General features: G+C 47.7%; 1 protein-coding gene, 1 long non-coding RNA gene and 2 pseudogenes across 4 annotated transcripts; 3 read left to right on the top strand and 1 right to left on the bottom strand.

Annotated features, from left to right (window-relative positions):
• Nucleotides 1–6,749: 6,749 nt before the first annotated feature.
• On the bottom strand, nt 6,750–10,349 carry LOC4332636 (cysteine-rich repeat secretory protein 55-like; annotated as a pseudogene).
• Nucleotides 10,350–13,654: 3,305 nt separating this feature from the next.
• Nucleotides 13,655–14,952, top strand: LOC107280361 (uncharacterized). Its single transcript, XR_010740278.1, has 3 exons — nt 13,655–14,030; nt 14,146–14,268; nt 14,607–14,952. It is a non-coding gene; the product is annotated as an uncharacterized lncRNA (long non-coding RNA).
• Nucleotides 14,953–15,692: 740 nt separating this feature from the next.
• LOC136355815 (probable BOI-related E3 ubiquitin-protein ligase 2) lies at nt 15,693–16,506 on the top strand (annotated as a pseudogene).
• Nucleotides 16,507–17,303: 797 nt separating this feature from the next.
• LOC4332638 (GPN-loop GTPase QQT2) lies at nt 17,304–23,666 on the top strand. 3 transcript variants are annotated; one of them, XR_010740277.1, is made up of 8 exons: nt 17,304–17,521; nt 17,626–17,749; nt 17,885–18,111; nt 18,990–19,280; nt 19,522–19,727; nt 19,819–20,099; nt 23,148–23,215; nt 23,375–23,666. XR_010740277.1 is itself a non-coding variant. In XM_015777274.2 (7 exons), exons 1-6 carry the CDS (start codon nt 17,459–17,461, stop codon nt 20,096–20,098), a joined length of 1,191 nt encoding a protein of 396 aa, XP_015632760.1. In that variant the 5' UTR covers nt 17,304–17,458; the 3' UTR covers nt 20,099; nt 23,148–23,373. The 3 variants fall into 3 exon arrangements, 1 of the variants encoding a protein (XP_015632760.1); XR_010740276.1 differs by lacking the exon at nt 23,375–23,666 and adding an exon at nt 22,601–22,674 and having other exon boundaries at nt 23,148–23,373; XM_015777274.2 differs by lacking the exon at nt 23,375–23,666 and having other exon boundaries at nt 23,148–23,373.
• Nucleotides 23,667–24,295: the final 629 nt, after the last annotated feature.

Here is a 24,295-nt window from a genome sequence, read left to right on the forward strand (position 1 = left end):
AGCTAGACAACTGAATAGTCCAATACAGAAAATAAATTTTAGTCCATCGTCAGGCCTATTTTAGCAAAGCCGAAGCGATCTTCATCTGACTCCAGTCGCTTCGCCTCGATCTCTTCATCTGACTCCAGTCGCTTCGCCTCGATCACATCACGCCACTCGCCATGTCGCCTTGATCACATCACGCCGCTCGTTGCTCCTGCGCTCTCGGTGACTTCTCGACTTCTCGGTGTCTCACAAACGGAAACAGCAAGTCGGAGAATCACGGTTCACCAGTAGCCACGCTCGTGTCGATCGTTCGCCGGTCGTCTTCTCAGCTCGGTACTGCTATTTATTTCTTTTTTTAAAATGTTATATATAGATAATTTTATCACATCGAATGTTGTGTGTTTATAAGACTATATAAATATACATATATTAGTTATGTTTATATATATATATATAGGGGCCTCTATATAAGTTTTTGTCCTAGGGCCCCAAAACCCCAGGACCGGCCATACGGGGCCGTCGCCGTCCTCGCCTCGCTCGTCGCCACTGCTCCTCAAGGCGCTCCTGCTACCCCGTGACGTTGCCACGGCGGACCGCTGGGGCTCCTCCGCCGCAAATTTGTTGATTCTTTGATGTGAATATTTGATTTTGTTATCTTCCTCCACAAACTTGTTGATTCTCTGATGTGAATATTTGATTATGTGATCTATGAAATGTTGATTCTTTTATGTGTCTTGTATTTTTTTTGTTAGATTTTTTGATTTATTTTTTTTTTTGCTTTGAAGCATCGGTTCGGCTCGAATTGAGCCGAGCTGGCTTTTTTTTATTTGCAAACCATATAACTCAAAGGTATCGGTTCTTAAACCAGCACCCACCTTTAAGTCATCCTCATCAATACTACCTCCATGGCGCCTGTTGGGATATCTGACATCTATATATGGAGGTTTCTCAACCGGCACCAAATGAAGTAGTGTTTTCTTTATCCTCTTGCATTCGGAATGCGAAATACTAATGTCTGCCCTGCCGATGCTTCTGGATGGCCTTTGGTCAGTTGAGAATCAGCTAAAAATCAGGGCCCAAATTATTATGATCAACTCAACAACCGGTTGCCTTTTCCGAACATAACATGATGACTTCGAAACTTCACTTATATTAGCAGTATGTTTAGAGTTTGCCGGAAGGTGAGCACAGACGTCGTCCAATAATGCACAGCAAAGTTAATTGGCCAGCTAATATAAACCACCTCCCTTTCTCTTTCTCTCGTTGCAACAAGAAGAGACCTAGCTAGCTCGCTCTAAAACTGCACTACATGATCAGTACACGCAGACTGAGCTGGAATGACGGTGTCATGAGGGCTACCTGATTAGGAGCCCATCCCAAGGAGCCCATCCCAAGCCTTCCTTCCTAACGTGCTAAAATATACTCGCGATCGGTGCAAGGAACAGAAAGGTGCAGTAGGCGGGCGAATAATCCAGGGTGTTCCCAGCGACGAACGGGCGCCACGTACGGATCGCTCGCTTCGCTAGTTAGGCACAAAGGCGAGCGATTGACGCACCATGCATGAATGAATGCCTGCATTCATATGCCTGAGTTGGTGTGTGTTCGGTTTGTTGGCCCGGCGTGGCGCGCATAGCCCGAATCATGTGGGTGCATGTGCAGAGACCTCCCCTCTCGTTGCAACGCCGAGCGAATGAATTAAAACTGGTGGCTACCTAGCTATACACTACGCTACAAGCCTAGCTACACCAAGCGGATGCATGCATATGCATGCAGCATACTGACATGCAAGTGCAAGCCAGCCGTCCGTCGTCCGTCCGGCCAGCTGAGCTGCTTAGTTTCTGCGAAGGCGCCGGGCGCGGCCGACGGATCGATCGATGGAGAGATCGAGTGTGTGCGGCGCGAAGCAATATACTAGTAGTAGAACGTTGCTTGCCTAGCTAGGATCACTATTAGAATCGGCGGGTGTCTGGCCAACCGCAGCAACGGCGCCATTAGAATAAGCCGCGCTCGTATCCTTTTGTAGGTGGTTCGCGGTGACGGCCACGGACATGCGCATATGGAGGCGCACCGGCAACGCCATGATTGATCATCATCATCATCGATCGATCGATCGATCAGCTAACGCCTGCACGTTCTATCGTATCAATCCGTGCATATATCCAAACAAAGATTGCGGCTATATATGCGCGCACTCATTGCTACTGCGCAAGAGTGATGCGGCCGGCCTCTCCCGTCCTCGCTGGCTGCTGCGCTCCTGCTTCGTTAGCTCGCTGCTGGGCGAGAGAGAAGAGAAGAACTGAAGAAGCTGTGAGCAGAGCCGATCAGGAGGAGGAGGAGGATCGGAGGATGAAAGGGCGGCATAGCGGCAAGGCGGCGGCGGCGGCGGCACGGTCCATGGCCGGTGGGAGCGAGAGGGGCGGCGTGGTGGAGGACCCTAGGCTGGTGAAGCAGGTTCGGGAGCTGAGGAGGCTGGTGCCCTGCCGCCGCGAGCCGTGCGGGCTCGGCGAGCTGTTCCAGGACGCGGCGAGCCACATCGAGGACCTGCAGGTGCAGGTGAAGCTCATGCGGATGCTGCTCGAGAAGCTCTCCGAGGAGTGATCGGGCGTCGCGGCGTCGCGCGCGCGCGCATGTGCATATGACATTCATGCTAGCTGGTTTACACGCAGGACAGAGTATATGCGTGTGGTGATCAGTTCTGTCCATGCATGGGTCGATCAACCGGCCGGTCGGCAGGAACACATCCTGATCCTATACATACATATATATATATATATATATATATATATATATATATATATATATATATATATATATATATATATATATATATATATATATATATATATATATAGTACAGTCCAATTCATCCGTATACCAGATTTCCTAGTATGAAAAATTGTGTTATTTATTTATTATTTATTATTGTTATTGTTGTTGTTTGATTCATTTATTATGCATTTTTAACCATGTCTGTGCGTTTTCATTGTTTCCTTCTTTTTATATGTGTATCTGCGATTCTGCATGGCCTCCTGGAAAACTCAAATCGGGATATCCCCTCGTGTCACTTAAAAAGTCATAAAAAGTTTTAAAAAAATTAGTACGATATATCAATATATGATATGTCACTTCATAAACATGAAAATTCAAATTCAACTTATACAAATACAAAAAAATAACAAATTTGACTATGAATTGAACGCGTAATTCACGGTCAAATTTGTTATTTTTGTTTCGAATTGTATAAGTCGAATTTTAACTCGCATGTTTGCGGCAAGATATATCATATATTGATCTATCTTAATAATTTTTTTTATTTTTTTGATAACTTTTTTAACGACATGTATAAAACGAGAAGATGTCCCTTCAAGGGACAAAAATTCACTTCCATGGCCTCCCAATATATTGCATTCAAGACGAGCATTCCGAGTAACTTATCCTGGGCCTTATCCTGATGAGATCATCACACGGTGAGCAGCCCATGTGATTTCCCTCTCACTGGAACAAGATCACTTTAACTCCCTCAACTGACCACCGAATCTAAATCGTATCCCTCAACCGCAATATCAGTAATCTTGACCCCCGAACTTGCAAAACCGGTGCAATTTGACTCCTTTGGTGGTTTTGGAGGGCGGTTTCGCTGACATGACTCACACGTGGCAGTGTTGACCTGGTCTTTGTTCCACGTGGCATTGACGTGGTGCTTATGTGGCATTAAAATAAAAAATATATATGCGGGACCCATTTGTCATTCACACCAAAAAAAAATTGTGGAACCCACTGACATGTGGGTCCCACATGCCACCCTCTCTTATCCCTTCTTCCTCCTCCCTTCTCTATCTCTCCCTCTTTCTCTTCGTGCGTGGGGAGTGGCGTCCGGATCGGCGGCGGCGACGGTGGGCGATGGACGGAGCGGCAGCCGACAGTCTTCGCGTCGCCTCTGCCGCCTCCGCTGCTGCAGTAGCAGGGATTCAGGTTCGGCGGTGGCAGCGCTCAGCAAGGGTGTGGCGGTGAGGGCACAACAGCGACGAGCGGGATGATTCCAGCGATGATGGCGCGGGGCGGCCGCGGCGGGGAGGGAGCGAGCAGGGAGCGGTGGCACGAAGGAATGTGCACGGCGGAGGACACCGAGTGCACCGAGGATGAGGAGGAGGAGGAGGAGCGCGAGAACCCCGCCGCCCTAGTGGCCACCGAGCCCCCTGCTCCTGCCGCCAACTTCCTCAGCCTTCGCGAGGTCGCCACGGGCGCGGCCGGCGGCAAGTCCAAGAGGAAGAAGGGGGTGGTCTCGCGACGGACGTGGTTGGGGAGGGGGCCCGTGTCGGAGGAGGAGGAGGAGCTCCAGCCGTCGCTACGCATCATGGTCAGGTCGACGCCGGAGCGCTCGAGGCCAGTTCGCCACCGCGCATTGGGGGGCGCGAGTGTTGACGAAAAAATCGAACACACTAGCCTGGGAGATCTGCTTAGCTCCAGTGCAGGTCCAAAGGTTGTTGAGATGCGGGCGTGCCAGTCAGTTTGATCCTGCAACTGACAAGATATGCAAATAGTAGATCAAAACAGCCGATCAGCTGACAAGCCGATGCCGATAATAGCCGATGCCGATACCAGCTGATAGCGATAGGGTTTAAGCAATCGGCTATACGTCCAATGTAGATAATGGTATAAAGGCAATCGGCTACCGATAATAAAATATAACAATAATATAGTCCAGTATAAACCAATCAGCAAATAATGATATGATAAATAAACATCGATCCGAAGGTCAAAGCACACATCGGCTGGAGGTCCGATGTCATGAAATCCACAAGACTAGATTAAACAGTGAAGCCTTTGTTGTCATCGGCTAAATCCAACTTATATGTATATGCAATCCTTATGAGCTGATGCAACGTCTAGATAACTCACCGACTGAAACCCCGATGAAACCCTTATTGGCAATCAAGAAGCAGGCTAGAGATTATGGTTCTAAGCACGACTTAGTAGATCAAACTTAACTGATGCAGCACTAAGTATAAAAAGAAACATAATATCTAGACAATCAAGCCGTTGACTGAGTTTTCAGGGTGGTAGATGTCTAAGCTAATCTAATCTAGCAACGCGATTTAGCCGATACCGGCAGAAACCCTAAAACGGGAAGCAGCCGATAGAGCTAAATTGATATGCTAAGACTAGATTAACAGAGACATATGATAAATAGGTAGGCAAATATATTATCCAAAGCAGAGTAATCCAAGAGGTCGAATGTACTGATGCAGCCTTGAACGACACCAACGTAGACGATACAATTGCCTGGACCGACGGAACATTGGACTTATCCCTTCGCCGGAGATCGAAGACGATGCAGCCCCACGTCGGGTGCCAAGTCCCACTGGGCGATAAAATAAAGTAGAAAAGGTAAAAGGTGGCGATGCGCCGAATTGTATTGGTCATAGAGATAGATTACATAGACCCCGGGTGTACATATTTATACCCATGGGTTGATACAAGTCCTTGTCGGACAAGAAAGAAACTAAAAAGGAAAAGATAAAGTCCTTATCGGACACTAAACACACTTTCCTAAAGATAAAAGGAAACTAACAAACTATTCCTAATTAATAGATAAACTGACATACCGCATCCTCTTTAAACTCGGTCACTTAGGGATAAGCTTCCTTTAGTAGATTGATTTCCTTAACCGAATATAGCAGGAATCCGACTATTGGCGACTTGATAACTCCCATCGGCTGATTCCGAGATGCTGCAGCCGATAATGATTCTAAGCCGATGACGTCTTTGCCGATTACCAAATTTCACTGTTAACAGCGAGCTATCGCTCTCTTTCCACCGCGGCCACCGCCCACCTCGCCGTCGACGCTGCGGCCGCCACCCAACTCACTGCCCACGACACAGAGCTGGGACGAGGAGCGTTCTCCCATCTCCCCCGACGCATTCCGTCGCACGTCGCCTGAGGTCCACCGCCCATTTCAGGGAGGAGCTGCTCCCACGCTCGTCGCCCGAGGTCCACCGCCCACCGCTGCCACCACTCCGGCACCCGCTCGCCGCCGTCGCCGACTCATGTCAAGGGGAGAGAGAGAGAGAGATAAGGGAGAGATGAGGAAGAAGGGTAGTGAGAGAGAAGATGACATGTCGGTCCCACATGTCTGTGGGTCCCACAATTTTATTTTTGTGTGAATGACAAATGGGTCCCGCATATATTTTTTTATTTTAATGCCATATAAGCGTCATGTCAATGCCACGTGGAACAAAAACCAGGTCAACACTACCACGTGTGCGCCACGGCAGTGAAACCGCCCTAAACTACCAGGAGAGTCAAATTGCACCGGTTTTGCAAGTTCGGGGGTCAAGATTTCTGATATTGCAGTTGAGGGATACGATTTAGATTCGATGGTCAGTTAAGGGAGTCAAAGTGATCTTATTCCCCCTCTCACTCTCACCGTCTCACGGCGATTCGGGATGACAAGCTGGCTCACAGGTGTGAAGCCTGTATGTTTGGGCCCAGAGCACGGTTTTACTAACGGGCAGGTCGAATATCCACGGCCTCAGAGTCACAGTTAAAACCCATGAGGTTTTTGTTTTTTGTTGAACAAAAACCCATGAAGTTAGCAAGACATCGATGTGTAGTAGTGGTTGGGGTCTTAGGAGAGGAGACACTCAAACACGGGAGGTAGACAATGTGCAAGAAAAATCAAAGAATTATAAGAGACCTCGTCCTCTAGAACTTTTTTTTACTTAACTCTAGAACCATTTCAAATCGTGGCAAAGAGGTCATATAAGATCTCACCCACAAATTAATTATATGTATATTGCTACGCGTTACAACATAATCCTTTACATAACTAGTTGTAAACTTAATTATCAGTGCACAACGACCTTGGTGTACTTCGTCATGTCAGTGGTGGCTCGCCCGTCAGTCTTGAGCGGAAAATAGAAGGGGTAAATCTCGTAGCGCACCCAACAGGTGCTGTATTCGATCTGACATCCCTCCGCGGCGTTGCAGATGTCGCCGAAGTCGGACACTGCCGTCGACAGGCATTGGGCACATGCCAGCGGTGCTAGATCCCGCGTGCACTGCGACAGCCCGTAGATGTTCACAAACGTCATGTATTTTTCCTTCACCCTTCCCAATGCGGCACTCCCCGCGGTCGCCACCGCCTGGGGTATTTGTCCATCGTCTTCGCCACCACCTTTTGGAACGTCTTAGGGTTGTCCATGTTTTCTTCTTTCCTAATTCTTACGCTGGCGTCCACCCTCGTGTCCACCTGTCCAATGAAGTTGGCGTTCTTGTACCGCATGAAGCAGTAGTCATACCTGAAATTACATATGTATGTACGTCACACACAACACATGATATAAGTTCGTCATAAAAAAAACAGTCGTGCATAATCGTAGTTTTTAAAAGAAAATCTTATAGGCCTTCTTATATTTAAACTAGGTGATACCAAGTGCTTTGCTGCGAAACGCATAGATGAATATATGTTAAATATTATATAAATAATGAATATTGAAATATTGTGAAAATGATGTGAGAAAGATGATTTGACATATTTACATGTTAAACACTACAATATTATACTCTAGAATAGTACTTGTCGGTGACATGGGGCTGGGGGTATCGTGACTAGAGGCTTGGATAGCCGCGGTCACCCACGTGGCCTGACCCCCTCGGGGGGGTCGGGCCCGAGGATGACGTGGCCACCCCTCCCTCTGTCTCCCCGAGGGGTCGGACCGCTCCCGTTTCGGCCCCGAGGGCTGGGGCGCCCCCGTTTCGGCCCCGAGGGCTGGGGCGCCCCGACCCCCTGCGGTTTTGGCGCCACATGTGTGGGTTAGGTGAGCACAGCGGGGCTCACCTAACCGCATTTATAGCAGGTTGGACGAGCGCACCACGCTGCATTCAATGCGGCGCAGCGCACGCTTATCCGGTCCGTGACCAGTCGCGGTGTGTGACCGGTCACAGATCGGTCAGATCGCGGGTTAGGTGGCAACAGGCGGCCTGTCACACGCCTCGCCCCGTCCCGTCGGAATGATAAGAGCTTTCTGGCTCTTGTCCCTAGCCGGAGCCGGCGTGCTAACTCCTGGAGTTGGTATGTCAGTCCCGGTCAGATCCATTCCAGGCTTCAGCGCAAGTATGACAAGGAAGTCGCTGGCCATTAAATGAAGGTTGAAATGGGCGTCCACCGGAAAAGCAGGCGAGCGGGGCAGGAGGCGCGTGCTCTGCTTGTCAGAGGTCACTTCCGGCTGTAGACTAGCCCTCATTGTAAAAAGCATGTTTCCCTTCTTAGGCAGCTAGAGGCCCCTGTGGTGACCCCTGACAGATAAAAAGGAGGCCCAGGCCTAAAAGGAGGGGGTTCGAGAGCCTGAACTCTCCCTCTCGCGGGGGGCTCTCGGTATTCCTTCACGCACAGATCCACCAGAACACAGGAGTAGGGTGTTACGCTTCTCAGCGGCCCGAACCTGTCTACGTCGCCCGTGTCTTGTGCACTTTCTCTCTCGCTGACGTTCCTCAGATCGAGGGCGAAGAACCTCACTTAGCGCCCCCGGCCGAACCGGCAAAGGGGGGCCTGCGCGGTCTCCCGGTGAGAAGCCCCACGCTCCGTCAGTACTGGTTAATAGGCGATGCTGTGGAATACCTCTATATTAAGTGTTAGCTTGTAATATTTGCTAGTGGGTACCAAATATATATATAGAAGGTATAGATTAAAAGAAGCAAAATTTTTAGTGCAATTTGATCAAACCAAGTCACTAAAAGGAACATACATATAGTTTTCTCATCACGTAAATCTCTTATATTTTAGTACGGAGGGAGTAAAAGAGCAAACTTGAATCAGTATATATATACTCCCTCCGTTTCACAGTGCAAGACTTTCTAGCATTGTCCATATACATATAGATGTTAATGAATCTAAACATATGCATATGTCTAGATTTATTAACATCTAAATAAATATAGTCAATGCTAGAAAGTTTTACATCGTGAAACGGAGGAAGTAAATTATTCACGGGACAAAGATACAGTACCATATTAAAGCCTACGGCAAAAGGCTGAGTTTTAAACGGTAACTTGGAACGGCTACTTGTAAATTAAATAACATTTTTCAGTTAGCAATCATGAATACTCGATTAAGTATGTGCTAATGTTTTTATTTTATTTGACGTGGAATCGAAAAGCCTACCCAACAGCCAATTGAACGTAAAATGTATAACCAAGAACGCAGCCAGGCACCATTTGTTTTTAATGAAGATGAAGATGACGGGTATGTTCACTTTGATGAAAAAAAAAACCTTACCAAATTTTGATAATGCCAAAATTTTGGTAACTTGTCAAAATTTTGGCAGGATTTTTTATATAGTTATCAAAATTTGGCAGCAAACTAGGGGCCGTTTTGGTTTGATGCCAAAAACATACCCTACCAATTTATTGGCAAATTGAATAGTTTGTGTGTTAGTTTGGATTGAGACCAAATATTTGATAGTGCCCCTAAAATATTTGGTCATAGTCTAGAAGTTTCTTCACTATGCTATAAGAATTTGGCTTTAAATTGATAGCAATCCAAATGTTAGCTAAATAATTGGCCCTACCAATATTTTGGTAGTGCCAAAATTTGCCTAGACTTTGGTACTACCAATGAATTGGTAGGGTAAAGAACCAAACAAGCCCTAAATGTAGCCACTTTTTGACAACATTACCAAAATTTGATAAGGTTGAAAATGTCATCAAAATGAACCGGCCCAATGTTAGGGCATGAAAAATAACGAAACCAATTGACACATGGTTAATTTATTTAATATTTCAAGCAACTTTTTATATAGAAAAGATTTTCATAAAATATATCATTCAACCGTTTAAAAAACATGTTGATGAAAACTGATGTAAAATTTGTATCTTAAGTGGAATAAAATCTGTCGAATATTGACGCACTGGACCGTAGCTAGCGTAGCTGCATACCACATCCTGGAGTCCGATGCATAGTGGCAGAAGGAGAGGGTGTAATTGGCGGCTTCGACGAGGCATGCCTTGCAGTCGCTGGCGGAGACGTCGCCGCGGCACTGCGCGAGGCCGTAGAAGACGTTGTTGCCCTTGCCGGCGGAGGACGTGGCAAAGCCACCGTTGGAGGCCGCCTTGGCGACGAGGTCGGAGACGACGGAGTTGATGCTGCGCCGCCTCGTCTTGCCGTTAATTTCAGCATCGCTCGTCCCCGACTCCGAGCAGTAGCCGCCAATGGGATCCGTAGCCATGCCCAGTGGGAGCAATGCCAAGGAGACAAGTAGTAATACCAGGCAATGGCGCGTTCTCCTGCTTAACGCCATAGCGCCAATTACACAGACAAGTTATTAGCTAGTACGAGTAGCTGTACAGATGTTAGATGCGTGTTGTGTCTTCGGTTCGCTGGTTGGAGCTTATAAAGATGAGTGGATGGGGAAGGAGAGATGTGCTTGCAGGGGAAACAGCTAGCCAAAACAGGAGCGTAGTATCAAAATCCTTGTTCTTTTATTTCTCGCCGGGCCGTCGAAAGTCGTTCGCCGGCCGCAAAGAATCTTTGTTCTTGCTTGCAGACCTTATTTGACTGTTCAGGTGGTTGCATTCAGAGATTGTGGGCAAATCCATATCCACTGCACGCCGAATTTGCCACAAGGGATGCATGTCCATTCGCCGGCAGCGTGGGCACGATTATCTGGCAGGCTTGCGAATATCGCGAACTTGCTAGCTGCTGATGCTGCTGGTGGTGGCTGGTTGCTTGCTGCCTAGAATTATTGACCGTAAATCTATATGTTGACGCAAACAGTTGTGTAGAAAGAGAAATTCCGGATTTGTTTGGTAACATGAGGGAAGAAAATTGATAGTGATCACTTATCTTTTTTGGATAATCACCGGATAGGAGAGATTCCCCACTTGAATTTTTTTTTGATAAGAGGTTTCATTACAAAGAGGGTTATATGGGACGGGCAGAACGACAGTGCCGTTGCCATTACATATGTTGGAGTTGCATAGGACGGGAGAAAATTTCTTTCCAGGCTGAAACTACAATCTGATCAGGGCGCCGGATACGCTCAGCCCACAAGTTAGCTTCATCAAAACAGCGTTGAAGGAGTAGTCGTAGGGAAGGTTGCTCATTTCTGAAGATGACATCGTGTCAGCGGTTCCACATACACCACCAGCAGAGCAAGAAGAAGGTCCGATGGTTCTCAAAAAAAAAAAAAAGAAGGTCCGATGGTGCGCCACCGGTATGGTTGCAGTTGCAGGGGGCAAATGCAGCCGACATCTCGTACATCAGAGATTCCAGGGTCAATAAAGAGGGCTGCCCAGAAGTTGCAGGTGAAAGGGCACAGCAGGTATAAGGTGGCTGGCCGTTCCATCGTTGAGTCCACAGATATCACAAGTTGGGGATGAGACAATTGTCTTAGCATGCAGGTTCTTTTTTGTTTTGTTGGTAGGCGCTCTTTTGATAGAAGCCAACAAAAAAATGTATCTTCGGGGGTGGGGGGGGGGGGGGCAGTTCTTGTCCATTTGAGATGAAGGTAGCAGGAGCTCATAGGCTTGCTTGGTGGTGAGAGCTCCAGTAAATCTATCGGGGACAGCTATTTTTTGAGATCTTGTTGATCTGTCAGGGTTTGGGCGGCGTGTCAATTGCTGCTCTACAGCCGAAGAAAGGCGTGGCACCGAGGATTCGCTCAGCCCCATTTGAATTGTCACTACAACAGAGACAAGTTTGTGCATAGAGTGAAAATGCAGGGCTTGAAATTGTTAGCAGAGAGGCTTGTTTAGCAGCCAGTAATCATTCCAAAAATTGATAGTGACCAGTGAGATTAACATGAAAATTTAATTTTTAGTCTCAACCTCTTCTTTAATAGAGGTGGCGGGACTCGATAAGAAGTTTATTGAAGATTAAATTTTAAATAAAAAATGAATGGTTGAGATTTAAGGATTTTGCTTCCAATTACCATCCCTACTCCCTCAATTCTCTATCTTATCCTACCAAAACTCTCAAGTCTCCTAACCAAACAGAATCATTAATAGTCCCATCCCTTTGAACTCTTAGGGTGTGTTCGCATATGTTGGTTCCCAACCCGGAATAGTAACACGAAAAACAGAGCAGTCCATTAGCACGTAATTAATTAAGTATTTGCTATTTTTTTAAAAAATGAATTAATATGATTTTTAAGCAACATTTGTATAGAAACTTTTTTGCAAAAAGTACACCGTTTAATAGTTTGAAAAGCGTGCGCGTGGAAAACGAGAGAGATGGGTTGAGAAAAAGGGGTGCCAAAGACACCCTTAATCCGTCCTACAAACTTCCTCCAACCACAACGAACCCTTTGGTCATAAAATTTTGATGTAAGATCATATTAAACTTTTAGAACTTTAAGCACTCTAGCACTAATTAACTCCGAAAAACGTCCATTAGTCTTCTGGCTAGCTTCATAAGGTGATGGGCTAGACGACCTGGGTTTAAAGACGACCTGGGTTTAAAGTCTCACCCCTTTTAATTATTTAATATTAGGTCATTCCTAATACTATTTGCTAGTAGTAATTAACTCCTTAATCTGATCTTACGTCGATGGGAATGCTTAAAGGCATGCTTAAAGTTTCATGATTTGCAAAAATTCATGAGATGTTGGTTCGACGCCGATCACGATCACTCCGATATTTCTTAGATGTTACTAAGCCATGAAATGGCGAGACAGCGGGGGGCTCCTAGCTAGCGCGTGCGTGTCGCTAGCGAGCACTCCCCTCTTAAGTCTTAACTACCTCTATTAGTAATATACTTAACACTAATGATAGTAATTAGGAAAGATTCTGGAGATTTTTTTTTGGAGATTTTTTTACTAACATATTGAAAATTTTTTAAGTTAGATTTGAAAACTTTCGATTTAAGTTTTAAATTCTAAAGTCAAATTTTGAAAACTTTCAACTCGAGAATTGAGATTCAAAAACTTTCAAGTCCAGATTTGAAAAATTGAAAACTTTCAATTTGAGATTTAAAAATTTTCAACTCGAAATTTGAAAACTTTCAACTCGATATTCGAAAACTTTTAAGTCCAGATTTGAAAATTTTGAAAACTGTCAACTTGAGATTTGAAAACTTTCAAGTCGAGATTTAAAAACTTTCAGCTCAAAATTTAAAAACTTTCAAACTCAAAACATGCTAAAAGATTAAAAAAATATTCAGAAAAAAGTGGGTAAAAAAGAAAAATATCGGTAAAAAAAAGACGTGGGAGGCGTGCGCTAGCGGGCCGGCACTGGGCCTTCTGGGCCTGATACGCGCGTGAGAGAATTAGCGATTCTGGAGACAGCGCGTGGTACCCCGGAACAACAGTATTATTTCGGCGGAATAAGTTCACTTTGTGACCCTCAAAAGTGATCGAAATCTAATCCATGGCCCTAAATCAGAAAACCGGATATCTTGACCCCCCCCCCCAAACTCTTAAAACCGGTGCAATTTGACTCCCTCGGCGGTTTTGGAGGGCGGTTTCGCTGACGTGGCGCCTACATGGCAATATTGACCGAGTCTTTGTTCCTCGTGGCACTTACGTGGCAGTAGAATTAAAAAATATGAGTGGGACCCATTAGTCATTCACACAAAAAGAAATATGGGCCCACTGATATGTGGGGCCCACGTGGCAGTGCTTTCCTTCTTCCTCCTCCCTCTCTCCCTTCTCTCTCTTTCTCTCCCCTTCTTCCCCTTCGGCCGGCGGGCGGGAGGGCAGTGAGAACGAGCGGCGGCGGGCGGCGAGGCCGGAACTGCGGCGGCAGGCGGGAGGGCAGGCGAGGGCTGGGAGCCCGGAATCCTACTCCCCATCTCCGGCGCCCGCCACCACCACCGCCCGGAGGAGGAGAGCTTCTCGCCGGTGCTGCTACTAATCCCCATACCCACCTGCTCAGCTCAGCTCAGCTTCCCAGCTCGGCAACTGAGGAGAGGGAGAAAGGGAGGCAAGAAGAAGAAGCCGAGGAGCTCGGCGAGGTGAGGAGGGGAGCCGAGGAGGAGGCTGAGGAATGCGGCTGTCCTGGCACTCATGCTCTCCTCCCTCATCGCGCTCTCCATCATCCGCGCCAGGTTCTCCCCCATCCTCCTCTTCTTCCTCTCGCCGCCGCCGCCGCCGCTGTTAATTGTTTTGTTGGATGCTGCTATGGCGAGAGGCGAGAGCTGATTTGGAGGTTCTCCTTCGCAGCTAGTGATGGAGGCGAGGCCCTCAAGCTCGTGGCCGACGAATCCAAGCTCGTCGTCACCACCAATCACGTCGTCGTCAACACCGAATCCGGCGACTAGTCCTCGTCGTTGTCGTCGGCAGCTGGTAATTACGAGATGTGTTTCTTGGATCTGCTCGCGCGTGAGCGGCGCAGTGCAGCGCATTGCTTGAGCTGGCTTGGCTGATTCGTTCTTGGCGATTTCATATCCGTTCTTTCGATTTGGCTTTAGTTCAAACAAGGACTAGAGGAGAAGAAAAAAAGGAAAAGGAATCGAAGCATCCATAATTTATTTCTTGAATTTTTTTCTCCCGGCGAGTTGCTATCCTGGTTCATAATTTATTTCTTGGGCTTTCTGGAGTTTTGCGCTAAAGAATGGCGTGGATTCGGCTGCGAGATTCCGCGACCAGATCTAATTAAACTGATTCTCCTCGTGATGCTGCAGCGGAGGAGGTCGCCGCTCCGGCGAAGCCCACCGGGCGGCGGCGATGGGGCCAAGCCGGTGTGCTACGAGACGAGCCGCCGCTCCGACACATGCGAGGCCGCCGGCGACGTGCGCGTGGTGGGGAGCAGTCAGATAATGATGCCGTGCGCGTTCGTCGCCGCCCGCCGCCGCTCGCTCTCGTTGCCCTCCCGCCCGCCGGCCGAAGGGGAAGAAGGGGAGAGAAAGAAAGAGAAGGGAGAGAGGGAGGAGGAAGAACGAAGCAAATGTCAGTGGGCCCACATTTATTTTTTTTGAATGACTAATGGTTCCATATATATTTTTTAATTCTACTGTCACATAAGTGCCATGTCAACGCCACATGGAACGAAGACCAATATCGCCACGTAGACGCCACGTTAACAAAACCGTCGAGGTGGTTAAATTACACCGGTTTTAGGAGTTTGGGGGTCGAGATATCCGGTTTTGTGGTTTAGGGTTCGATCACATTTGAGGGTCATGAAGTGAACTTATTCCTATTTCGGCGAGCATATGCGGGGCCTACTCGAACTTTTCCATGTCTCTTTTATTTCCTCCTGACGGGCCCGGCCATTCCATTTTGGGCCTTCTTCGTCTGATCAAGCCCAACGATTCTTCCCGGCAGATCCGCTCAGTTCGTCGGCCCCATACGGGAACAGAACCGGGGTGCCGGAATTGGAAAAAGTACACCGAAGGTCCCTCAACTTATCATCGGGATTAACAAACGTCCTCAAACCACAAAAACAAATATGCGAGATCCCTTAACTATACAAAACCGGTCACCCGAGTTGCTTCAGTGGTTTTGTCCCCGGGTTTGGCCTACGTAGCGCGTGAGACCCACGTGGGCCCCATATGTCAGCGTGCCACGTCATCACTATCTCTCTCTTTCCCTTCGTCCTTACTCTCTGTCTCACTTTACCTCTCTCTAGGCTGGCGACAGGCGACGCGGTGGCGGCGGCGACGTGGGAACAGGCCTCCCATCCCGACAACCAACGCCTCGCTCTTCTTCACCTACGACGAGGCCACGCACCCGCTCACGCCGCCGGCCTCCTCTGTTTGTGTTTGGTGAGTGGTGTTTAATCGGTGTCGGTGTTTGGTGGATGCCGTGCAAGCCGAGCGGATGCACGCGGGGTTGGAGGAAGCGCAGCGACGGCACGTCCGGGCGCTGGTGGCGGCCGCGGCGCGCGCCACAACAGGGAGGACGCGTGCGGCGGAGGCCAAGCTGGATCGCGCACGCTGCCGCAACGCGGAGCTGGAGGAGAAGCTCCGCCAGATGAGCGCGGAAGGGCAGGCGTGGATGGGCGTTGCCAAGAGCCACGAGGCTGTCGCCGCCGGCCTCCGCGCGATGCTCGACTAGCTCCTCCAGTCCCCCTATGCCGTCGCCGCCACCGCGGGGGAGGGCGACGCCGAGGATGCGCAGTCGTGCTGCTTCGAGACCCCAGGCGGCGGCGCCGCCGCCACTGCCACCGACGCGGTGTCCGGGGCGACGTCGTGCAAGGCCTGCCGTGTCACGGAGGCGTCCGTGCTGCCGCCTGTGCCTGTGCGGCGCCTGCGAGGCCGCCGTTGACGCTTGCCCCGTTTGCGCCGCCACCAAGATCGCCTCCGTCCATGTCCTCCTTTCCTGAAGTCACTCACATGTGCCACACCAGCTACTGCATGGAGTAGGAGATTTCGATAGCGCAACAGCTGTGGCCAGACCGAAACCAGGCATCCGTCAGCCAACTCCGGTGTCAAGCAAGCTAACAACAATCATCCTGTCCCAAGTTACATGGAAATTCATGCTAGGGAAGCCACAGTTCTGTGCATCAGCGATCTCCGGGCCATGCGAGTTTTGTCGGTGGAAACAACAGTGTTCGGTGCGGTGAATTGAATGGTTGATTGCCTATCTCATCTTCCGCAGGTACCATTGCTTCGAATATTTGGCAGCCCGGATAGGCATGCACGCCGTCCCGTCTCCCCGTCGGCCGCTGCTCGTCGGTTGTCCTCCCCATCAGCTGCCTCCCGTCCTGGCACCCCTTCTCCCCGCCGATCCTCGCCTGTCGACGACGTCCCGGCGCCGCTCCCCATCCGCCGGCCACCGCAGCTCCGCGCCTCCGCTTCGCCGGCCGCCGCGCGCTCACACGCTGCCTCCGCCGTCCGCCGCTCAACCCCCCTCGCCGTCCGGTCGTCTGCTCCCTACCCGTCGGCCAGCCTGCAAGAGAAGAGTGCGAGAGAGAGGGGGGAGGAAGGGAGAGAAGAAGAGGGGAAAGGGGAATTGACGTGGCAAGCCCACATGTGGGTCCCACGCGCCACGTAGGCTAAAACAGGGTCAAAACCACTAAAGGATCTCGGGTGACTGGTTTTGTATAGTTAAGGGACACCTCATATCTGGTTTTGCGGTTTGAGGATGTTTTTGTATCCGATGACAAGTTGAGGGACCTTCGGTGTACTTTTTCCGCCGGAATTCCCCGGGGTGCCTCAGCCCTCATGCCTAGGCCCAGGCACGGCACGGCACGGTACGCCAGCCTGTGGGTCATGCCGGCACGGCTCATTTGCCACTACCGTGCTTGGGCCGGCGCTTCAGATGATGGGCCGGCACGAAACCTTGTGGGTCAGCCCGCAAAATTTGATGGGCCAGCATGGGTCAACTAAAGTCGGTAAGTCCAAAACCTTAAAGCATGTTCACACTGCCGAGTACTGACCATCTCCCTTCCCATCCACGTTCGGCCACTTCCTCCTTTCTCAAGCTCTCTCTCCTCTCCTCGCAGTCGCAGCGCAGTAGTCTCTAGGGTTTTAGCGGGCGGTTGTCCTCCACCCGCTCGCCGCGTGGCCGCCGCCTTCTCCCCGCGCCACCGCCGATGGACGTCGACTCCGACCCAGCCGCCGCGGGCAAGCCCACCCAGATGGACCTCGAGGACCAGGCATGCCGCCGCCGCCGCCGCCCGACTCCTCCCCACGGGGATTCTACCTTCAGTTTTTGATTGTGACTGTTTTTTTTTTGCCCCTGATGATGGACCCTGTGCAGACTGACGCGAAGGGGAAGGGGAAGAGCGAGGAGCTCGCGGACTCCATCGGGAGCCTCTCCATCGGCCCGGAGCGCACCAATTTCAAGAAGAAGCCGGTGATCATCATCGTCATCGGCATGGCCGGTACATCGATTTCGCATGCTGATTGGTTCATCCTTTGATGTTTAGTGGCAACCAACCTGTCATACAATGAGCTCTTGTTGAGTAATTTTGGGATTGGGAGCTCAGGCCTCAAGGGTCTCGGTTTATGTGATGTAGGGACGGGGAAGACAACTTTTATGCACCGACTGGTATGCCACACCCAGGCTTCAAACATGAGGGGTTATGTGCTCAACCTTGACCCTGCGGTGATGACGCTGCCGTTTGGGGCCAACATAGATATCCGTGATACCGTTCGGTACAAGGAGGTGATGAAGGAGTATGGTCTTGGCCCCAATGGCGGTATCCTCACCTCTCTCAACCTATTCTCCACCAAGTTTGACGAGGTGTGCTTTTCGATCATCATATATTTCATCTCCGTATGTGTTTAGATCAAGTGGTTGTTAGGATTGGGTTACTTGAATGCACACTATCAGGAAGTACTTCAATACCAAGTTAGGCAATACTTAGGCAATTTAATCACTTCAATGGTAGTTTGTATGCAACGATAGTTAGTTAGGGAGCAACAGAAATGGACAGTGAAGAGTTCAGCGATAAGTTTCGACAGTTCAATTTCATTAATAGTTTCTAAATAGTTCAAGATTTCACATATACACGCGTAATATTCAATTAGAAGTGTTATTGTCATGCAGCACATAGAGATTCCCAAATAAACTTGCCTAGATTGAGTCCTGTTCCCTTAAAAGATACAATGTAATGAATGCTAATTTAATTTGGTTTATAGGAAGATTATCGTGCATGTATGCTACTAATTGGTTCTGCATAGGTAACTTTTCAATTCTTACCTGGAGATGCTTGCACAGTGTCTAATTATGGTTCTAATAGCTGTATGGAATGTGTGTAGGGAAACACTAAATAATGGTCATTTCTCAACAAACTAGCTTATTGATACTGTTGGATGGTCAACATAATATAAAATTATAATGTTTAACAAATATGTCAATAATGATATAAAATAAACATAAGGGTAGAAAATATGCCCCTAGCCCGTGCAGATGCACGGGTTGATGACTAGTCTAGTAAATTTGTTAAAGGAATGCAGTCTGCTTATCATGTTGATGGGATAATATTTCCACAATTCCATGTAAAGTGGTTCAGAAAGCGAGCTTGCTTTTTGCTTACTGCAGTGTACAGATAAATTTGGTTGACACATGATGCAATTCTGCTAATGATCATATGTAACACCTAATAATTGTCTTTACAGGTTATATCTGTTATTGAAAGACGAGCCGACCAGCTGGATTATGTCCTGGTGGACACGCCAGGGCAGATTGAAATCTTCACTTGGTCGGCTTCAGGAGCTATCATAACAGAAGCTTTTGCATCGACATTTCCAACAGTTGTCGCATATGTTGTTGACACCCCCAGATCAACGAGCCCTGTTACTTTCATGAGCAACATGCTTTATGCCTGCAGTATTCTGTACAAGACCCGCTTACCGATGATTCTGACATTTAATAAGGTTGATGTTGCCAAGCATGAGTTTGCTCTTGAGGTATGTTTGCCATCTATGAATATCTAATTCCTTTGTTGTTGATTCTGGACACCATAAGTGTTGCATTTCAGTAATGCGGTATCGGCATTATGCAACGACTCTCTTTGGTATTTAATCAAGTTGAAACTGTTGCACTTGATTGATATTTGCTCAAATTTGATTGGGCCTGTTAGTTAATTGTCTTATCTGTTTTTTTCCCTACATCTTCTGTAACCAGAGATTATGTTGTTTATTTTATCAGTGGATGGAAGACTTTGAGGCGTTTCAGACCGCCTTGGATTCTGACTCATCATACTCCTCTACATTTACCCGAAGCCTCTCTCTTGTCCTGGATGAGTTTTACAAAAATCTGCGGTCTGTTGGAGTATCTGCCGTATCTGGCGCTGGAGTCAATTCATTTTTTGAAGCTATTGAAGCAAGTGCCAAAGAATACATGGAGAATTACAGGTGTTTTAACTTGCGATGTAGTGCTGCTATCTCTGACTGATATATGCATAGCAAAAATTATATAAGTGGTTGTTATAAAAAAACTTTTCAGGGCTGATCTTGACAAGAGGATTGCTGAAAAAGAGAGGTTAGAGGCTGAGCGTAGGAAGGAGAACATGGAAAGGTTGCAAAGAGACATGGAAAACTCTAAAGGACAGACTGTTGTGCTCAGCACTGGTTTGAAGGACAAAAATCGTGCTACGGATATGATGGATGATGCTGATGAGGAGGAAGAGGAGGCGGCATTAGAAGATTTCAGGATTTCTGAGGATGATGAGGATGAGGATGAGGATGAAGGGGAAGATGAAGAAGTGGAGCATTTTGGCTTATAAGGTATTAAAATATTGCTCCGCTGGAATCTGAGTTACCCTAATGTACTCACTTGCAGAGCTCTATTAAATTTATTAATCTGAGTATGGTGTTTCTCTGTTCCAGATACTTGAATGTCATTTTGCTTTGAATGTTAATCGCTGTTACTATCTAGTTATTCATTTGAACCTGCAATTTATAGTCTTTTAGCAACTAATAGTATTGCATACACATGGATGATTGCCATGCCTCATGAAAAGCTTGTGCACTCATCTACATATAGTTTCTTGCACTTAATATGTAATAACTAGCCTATAGAGTCGTTCTTTTGTGTGGCTATAACCTCCCTCTTTATTGAATATGCTTACATGTTTGCAGCAATTAGCTTAAATTTGCAATAACAAAACAACGCAAATATACAATTATAGAACATACTTGTCAGGAAGTGTAACTACAACGTTAACAAATTTATCTTGATTTGTAATTAACAGTATTATCAGGACAACTAATAATTTATCGTGCTTTTGCGTGACTATCACCTCCATCTTTGTTAATTTTTAAATGTGTGATTTCTAGTAATATTGTAAATAGGTTTATAAAGCAAATATGTGGTACGAAGTGTAGTTACAATTTAGGCAAATTTTGCTACAGGACATTGCAACTTTGTGATTATAGCTGTAGAACACCGCACGTACTCACTTTTGGGGAAAAACACTCTCTAAGTGTGTTTATTTGCCAGTGGACACCATGGCCATTAAAATAATATATTTGTGCCGACATGGCGATTGGGGCCCAAAAATTTTACACGGAGTGACCAAACTACCCCTGGCGATAGGGGCCCCATCTGTCAGGCTTATCTTCTACCTCTGGTCGGGGCAGAGTCGGAGTCGTCGCCGCTTGACCGCCAAATCCGGCTGCTCCTTTTGCTCTCGAGTAAAATTAGTTGAGGGGAAGTCCTCCCTTTATCCTCCTCAACCGTTTCCAGCAAGACCATGACGAGGAGGCGGAGGAGGTGGAGCACGGCGACATCTAGTGCCACGGCCGCAGGAATATGCCGTGGGCGCCGCCGGACCACCCGCGCCTCCTAGAGTTAGAGGAGGCACCGCTGGTATGCACAGCTTCAAATCAGCCCCAAATACAGCAGCTCCAAGCCCTACCCAGCGCACAAGCCACGGTAGCAAAGCGAGCAGCGGCACTGAGGGCGTCGGCGAGGGGAGCAGCAGTAGCGATGGAGCAAGCAGGTTCTCGATGATTGACGGAGCGAGCAACGGCTACAGTGGAGCTGGTCGCAGAGTGCCGGCGGGACGTCGGCGAAGCAAGTGAAAGGTGGCGGAGGCGAGCTCCTCGCGGCGGAGGCAAGCATATGTCGCAAAGCAGATTCGACAGCGACGATGAGGTGTTGGAGATGGCAGCGAGCTCCATCGTCATTTCTTTTTCTTTTTCTTTTTCCTCTGTGATTTTTTTCTGCAGGATGAAAGACTTGATCGAATCTGATTTTTTTTCAATCCTGTGGATCAATTATCGTGGATCAAATCTGATATTTGATTTGAATATAGCTAGCTTAGAGAGAGAAACAGACAGGAAGAGAGAAGATGTTCTTGGGTAGCTGTAGAGAGAGGAAGGGAAGAAGCTGCTGCCAAACATCACCTGAACGCGCAGGGGCAGTTTGGTCACTCCGCGTAAACTTTTGGGTCCCCTATTGCCTCGTCAGCACGAATACATTATTATAATGGACGCGGTGTCCACTGGCAAATAACCACATTTAGAGAGTGTTTTTCCCTAAAAGTAAGTTTGTGCGGTGTCCTATAGCTAAAACCATAAAATCGTGATGTCCTGTAGCAAAATTTGCCTACAATTTATTGTTCTGAAATAAACAATACTATCCTAATAACAAACAATTAACCATGATTATGCTACATTCGTCACTCTAGTCACGTCTTCGTGAGACCTCGAGTAGCTGCCGGCAATCGCTTTATCTTCTAACATTACACCTTTGTTCTTTGTGTCCACTACCTTGAGCATTTTGCTTAACCCAACAATCTCTTCTTGAAAGACACTCAACTATCACCTCAAAGCATATAGGTAGATGAAACACTCAAAGCCAACTTGTTCGTTACATAAAATTATTTGAGATGAAAGGATTTACAGTTCCAAGGGTGTCCTGTAATTAAAATGTAAATCAGTCAACAGTCAAAAGGTTCATATCTCTTCAATAATTATAGAAACTAAAACTATGCAAAATGGCAAGTAACTTCATGAGCATTAAACGTTGTAGATATCTTGTAGGATCATTTGCATTGTCAGATCTCTTTAGTCCTGGATCACATTCAAAACAATGTAACTCTAGGGGGAAAAAAGGTAGGATGCTGAGCAATATGAAATTTTCACTTGAAAAAACAGATTATATTGTACATGTGACAGTATTCATATATTGGTACTATAATAATAAGATAAGATAATAGAGGCTTAAATAAACCGTCAATTGTAAAGGAGCTGACAGCACGGACATGTTTTAAACCCAACAGGTGGGATGAGCCAGGTGCGGTTCATGCCATAGGAGCAAATGAGTGATGACACATAGGAGAGCCTGGCATACAACGTAAGTACTCCCTCGATCCAAATGTGTTAGACCTATTACTTTTGTCACCAAGACCAAGGAGAAATTAACTCATGCTGCATATAACAAAGAAAAATGAGTGTATAATACAGCCTATTTAGTGATGAGAAGGCAGGGAGCTAGCTAGCTACCTTTGGTTTGAATGACTCAGCCTATTTACCGCTCTCTTTGACTGGTCAAGCTATTGGAAATGAAACATGTCTTTAGATTGAGCAGAGAACTCTATGCATTCGAAGCTCTCCTAGAAATTAAATAGACACCTCATGTTGAAATGGGAGCATATATGAGTTGAGCTTCTGAGTGATGAGAAGTATTAATCCTATAGTGGTTATGCACAAGAAAATTTCTTTTAGGAGTGTGCATTGCTTTTTTTGACAAGATGTAGATGTTTTAACAGCCGGTTTTCAGTTTTAAGATTCTTTAATTCCATCTGATGTTCTTACTTTGTCTTGCAGGTGACTGAACGTAGCGTTTACTTGACGGTGTTTAGGAGAACCTAGTCATGCCTGGTGTTTCTTTCCAGGTGATTAAAACGGAAATGAAATTGTCAATATCATATCAGTAGGGGTGGCTGATTGCTAGTCTGTAAATCGACTCTTCTCTGGGTCAATCTCGTATGCTCATGTCGGCAATGTATGCCACGATTCTATAAAACTTGATATTGAACTTCTGTTTCCTACAGCTGCAATGCCCAAAGTTCATCGCAAATTCTTGGCGAGAGAAGGAAAGCTAAAAATCTGTTCGGTTGTAGTTCCATATAACCTTAGCCGGAAGAGGACCCTCTGACTTTCTTCCTTCTGACTTTGAGTCACTGATACGTGAGTTTATTGGGTAGAGGGTCCACATATCAATGATATAAGTTAAATATAAGTAGGTTAGAGCATCTCTAACAGTCTATCCAAATTTGACTGTCCAAATGTCTATTTGGCCAACTCTCCATTTAATTTAGCAAGTCAAATTGTCTTTTACTCCAACAGCCACTCTATTCGTCCTCTATATTTTGAGTTTATTACAATTGGGCTCACATGTCAGTCTCTACACCTCCTTCTCCCTCATCTTTCTCCCATTCTCTCCAAACCCCCCTTCCCTCTCTCATCTGCCGCCGCCGCCCCATCCCCATCCCCACCGCCGCTCGGGCTGTGTCCCCATCCGCCGCCGCCGCTGCTCAGGCTCCACCCGTCGGTGCCGCTCTTGGCGGCAAATCCGTGCGCACGCAAGGCAGGCTCGAGGCGACGGCGAGGGAAGGCCACAATGGCGGCGCTAGGGCGGCTGACACTGGGAGGACGACGGCGGCGGCGCTGTGAGGGCGACAACGACGACGGAGCCGGGAGGACGACGACGTCGGCACTGGGCAGATGGTGGGGCAGGCAGGGAGGGAGCTCTCTTCGCCGGCACAGGGAGGGAGCTCTCTTCGCCGGCGGAGGGGTGGCGCGGATGGGCGGCGTCGGCGGAGAGAATGCTACGGGCGGCACTGGATTTGGGAGGAGGAGAGAGGCTACAGGAGGGAGAGAGAATAGAGGTGGGGCCCACGATTTAGCCAGCGCGAGCGACTTTGGCCAGCCAGGCTGTTGGAGTGCAAATTTGAGCCAAAATTGCTATAATA

This window comes from Oryza sativa, chromosome 3 (genome assembly GCF_034140825.1).
Source record: "Oryza sativa Japonica Group chromosome 3, ASM3414082v1".
NCBI lineage: Eukaryota > Viridiplantae > Streptophyta > Magnoliopsida > Poales > Poaceae > Oryza > Oryza sativa.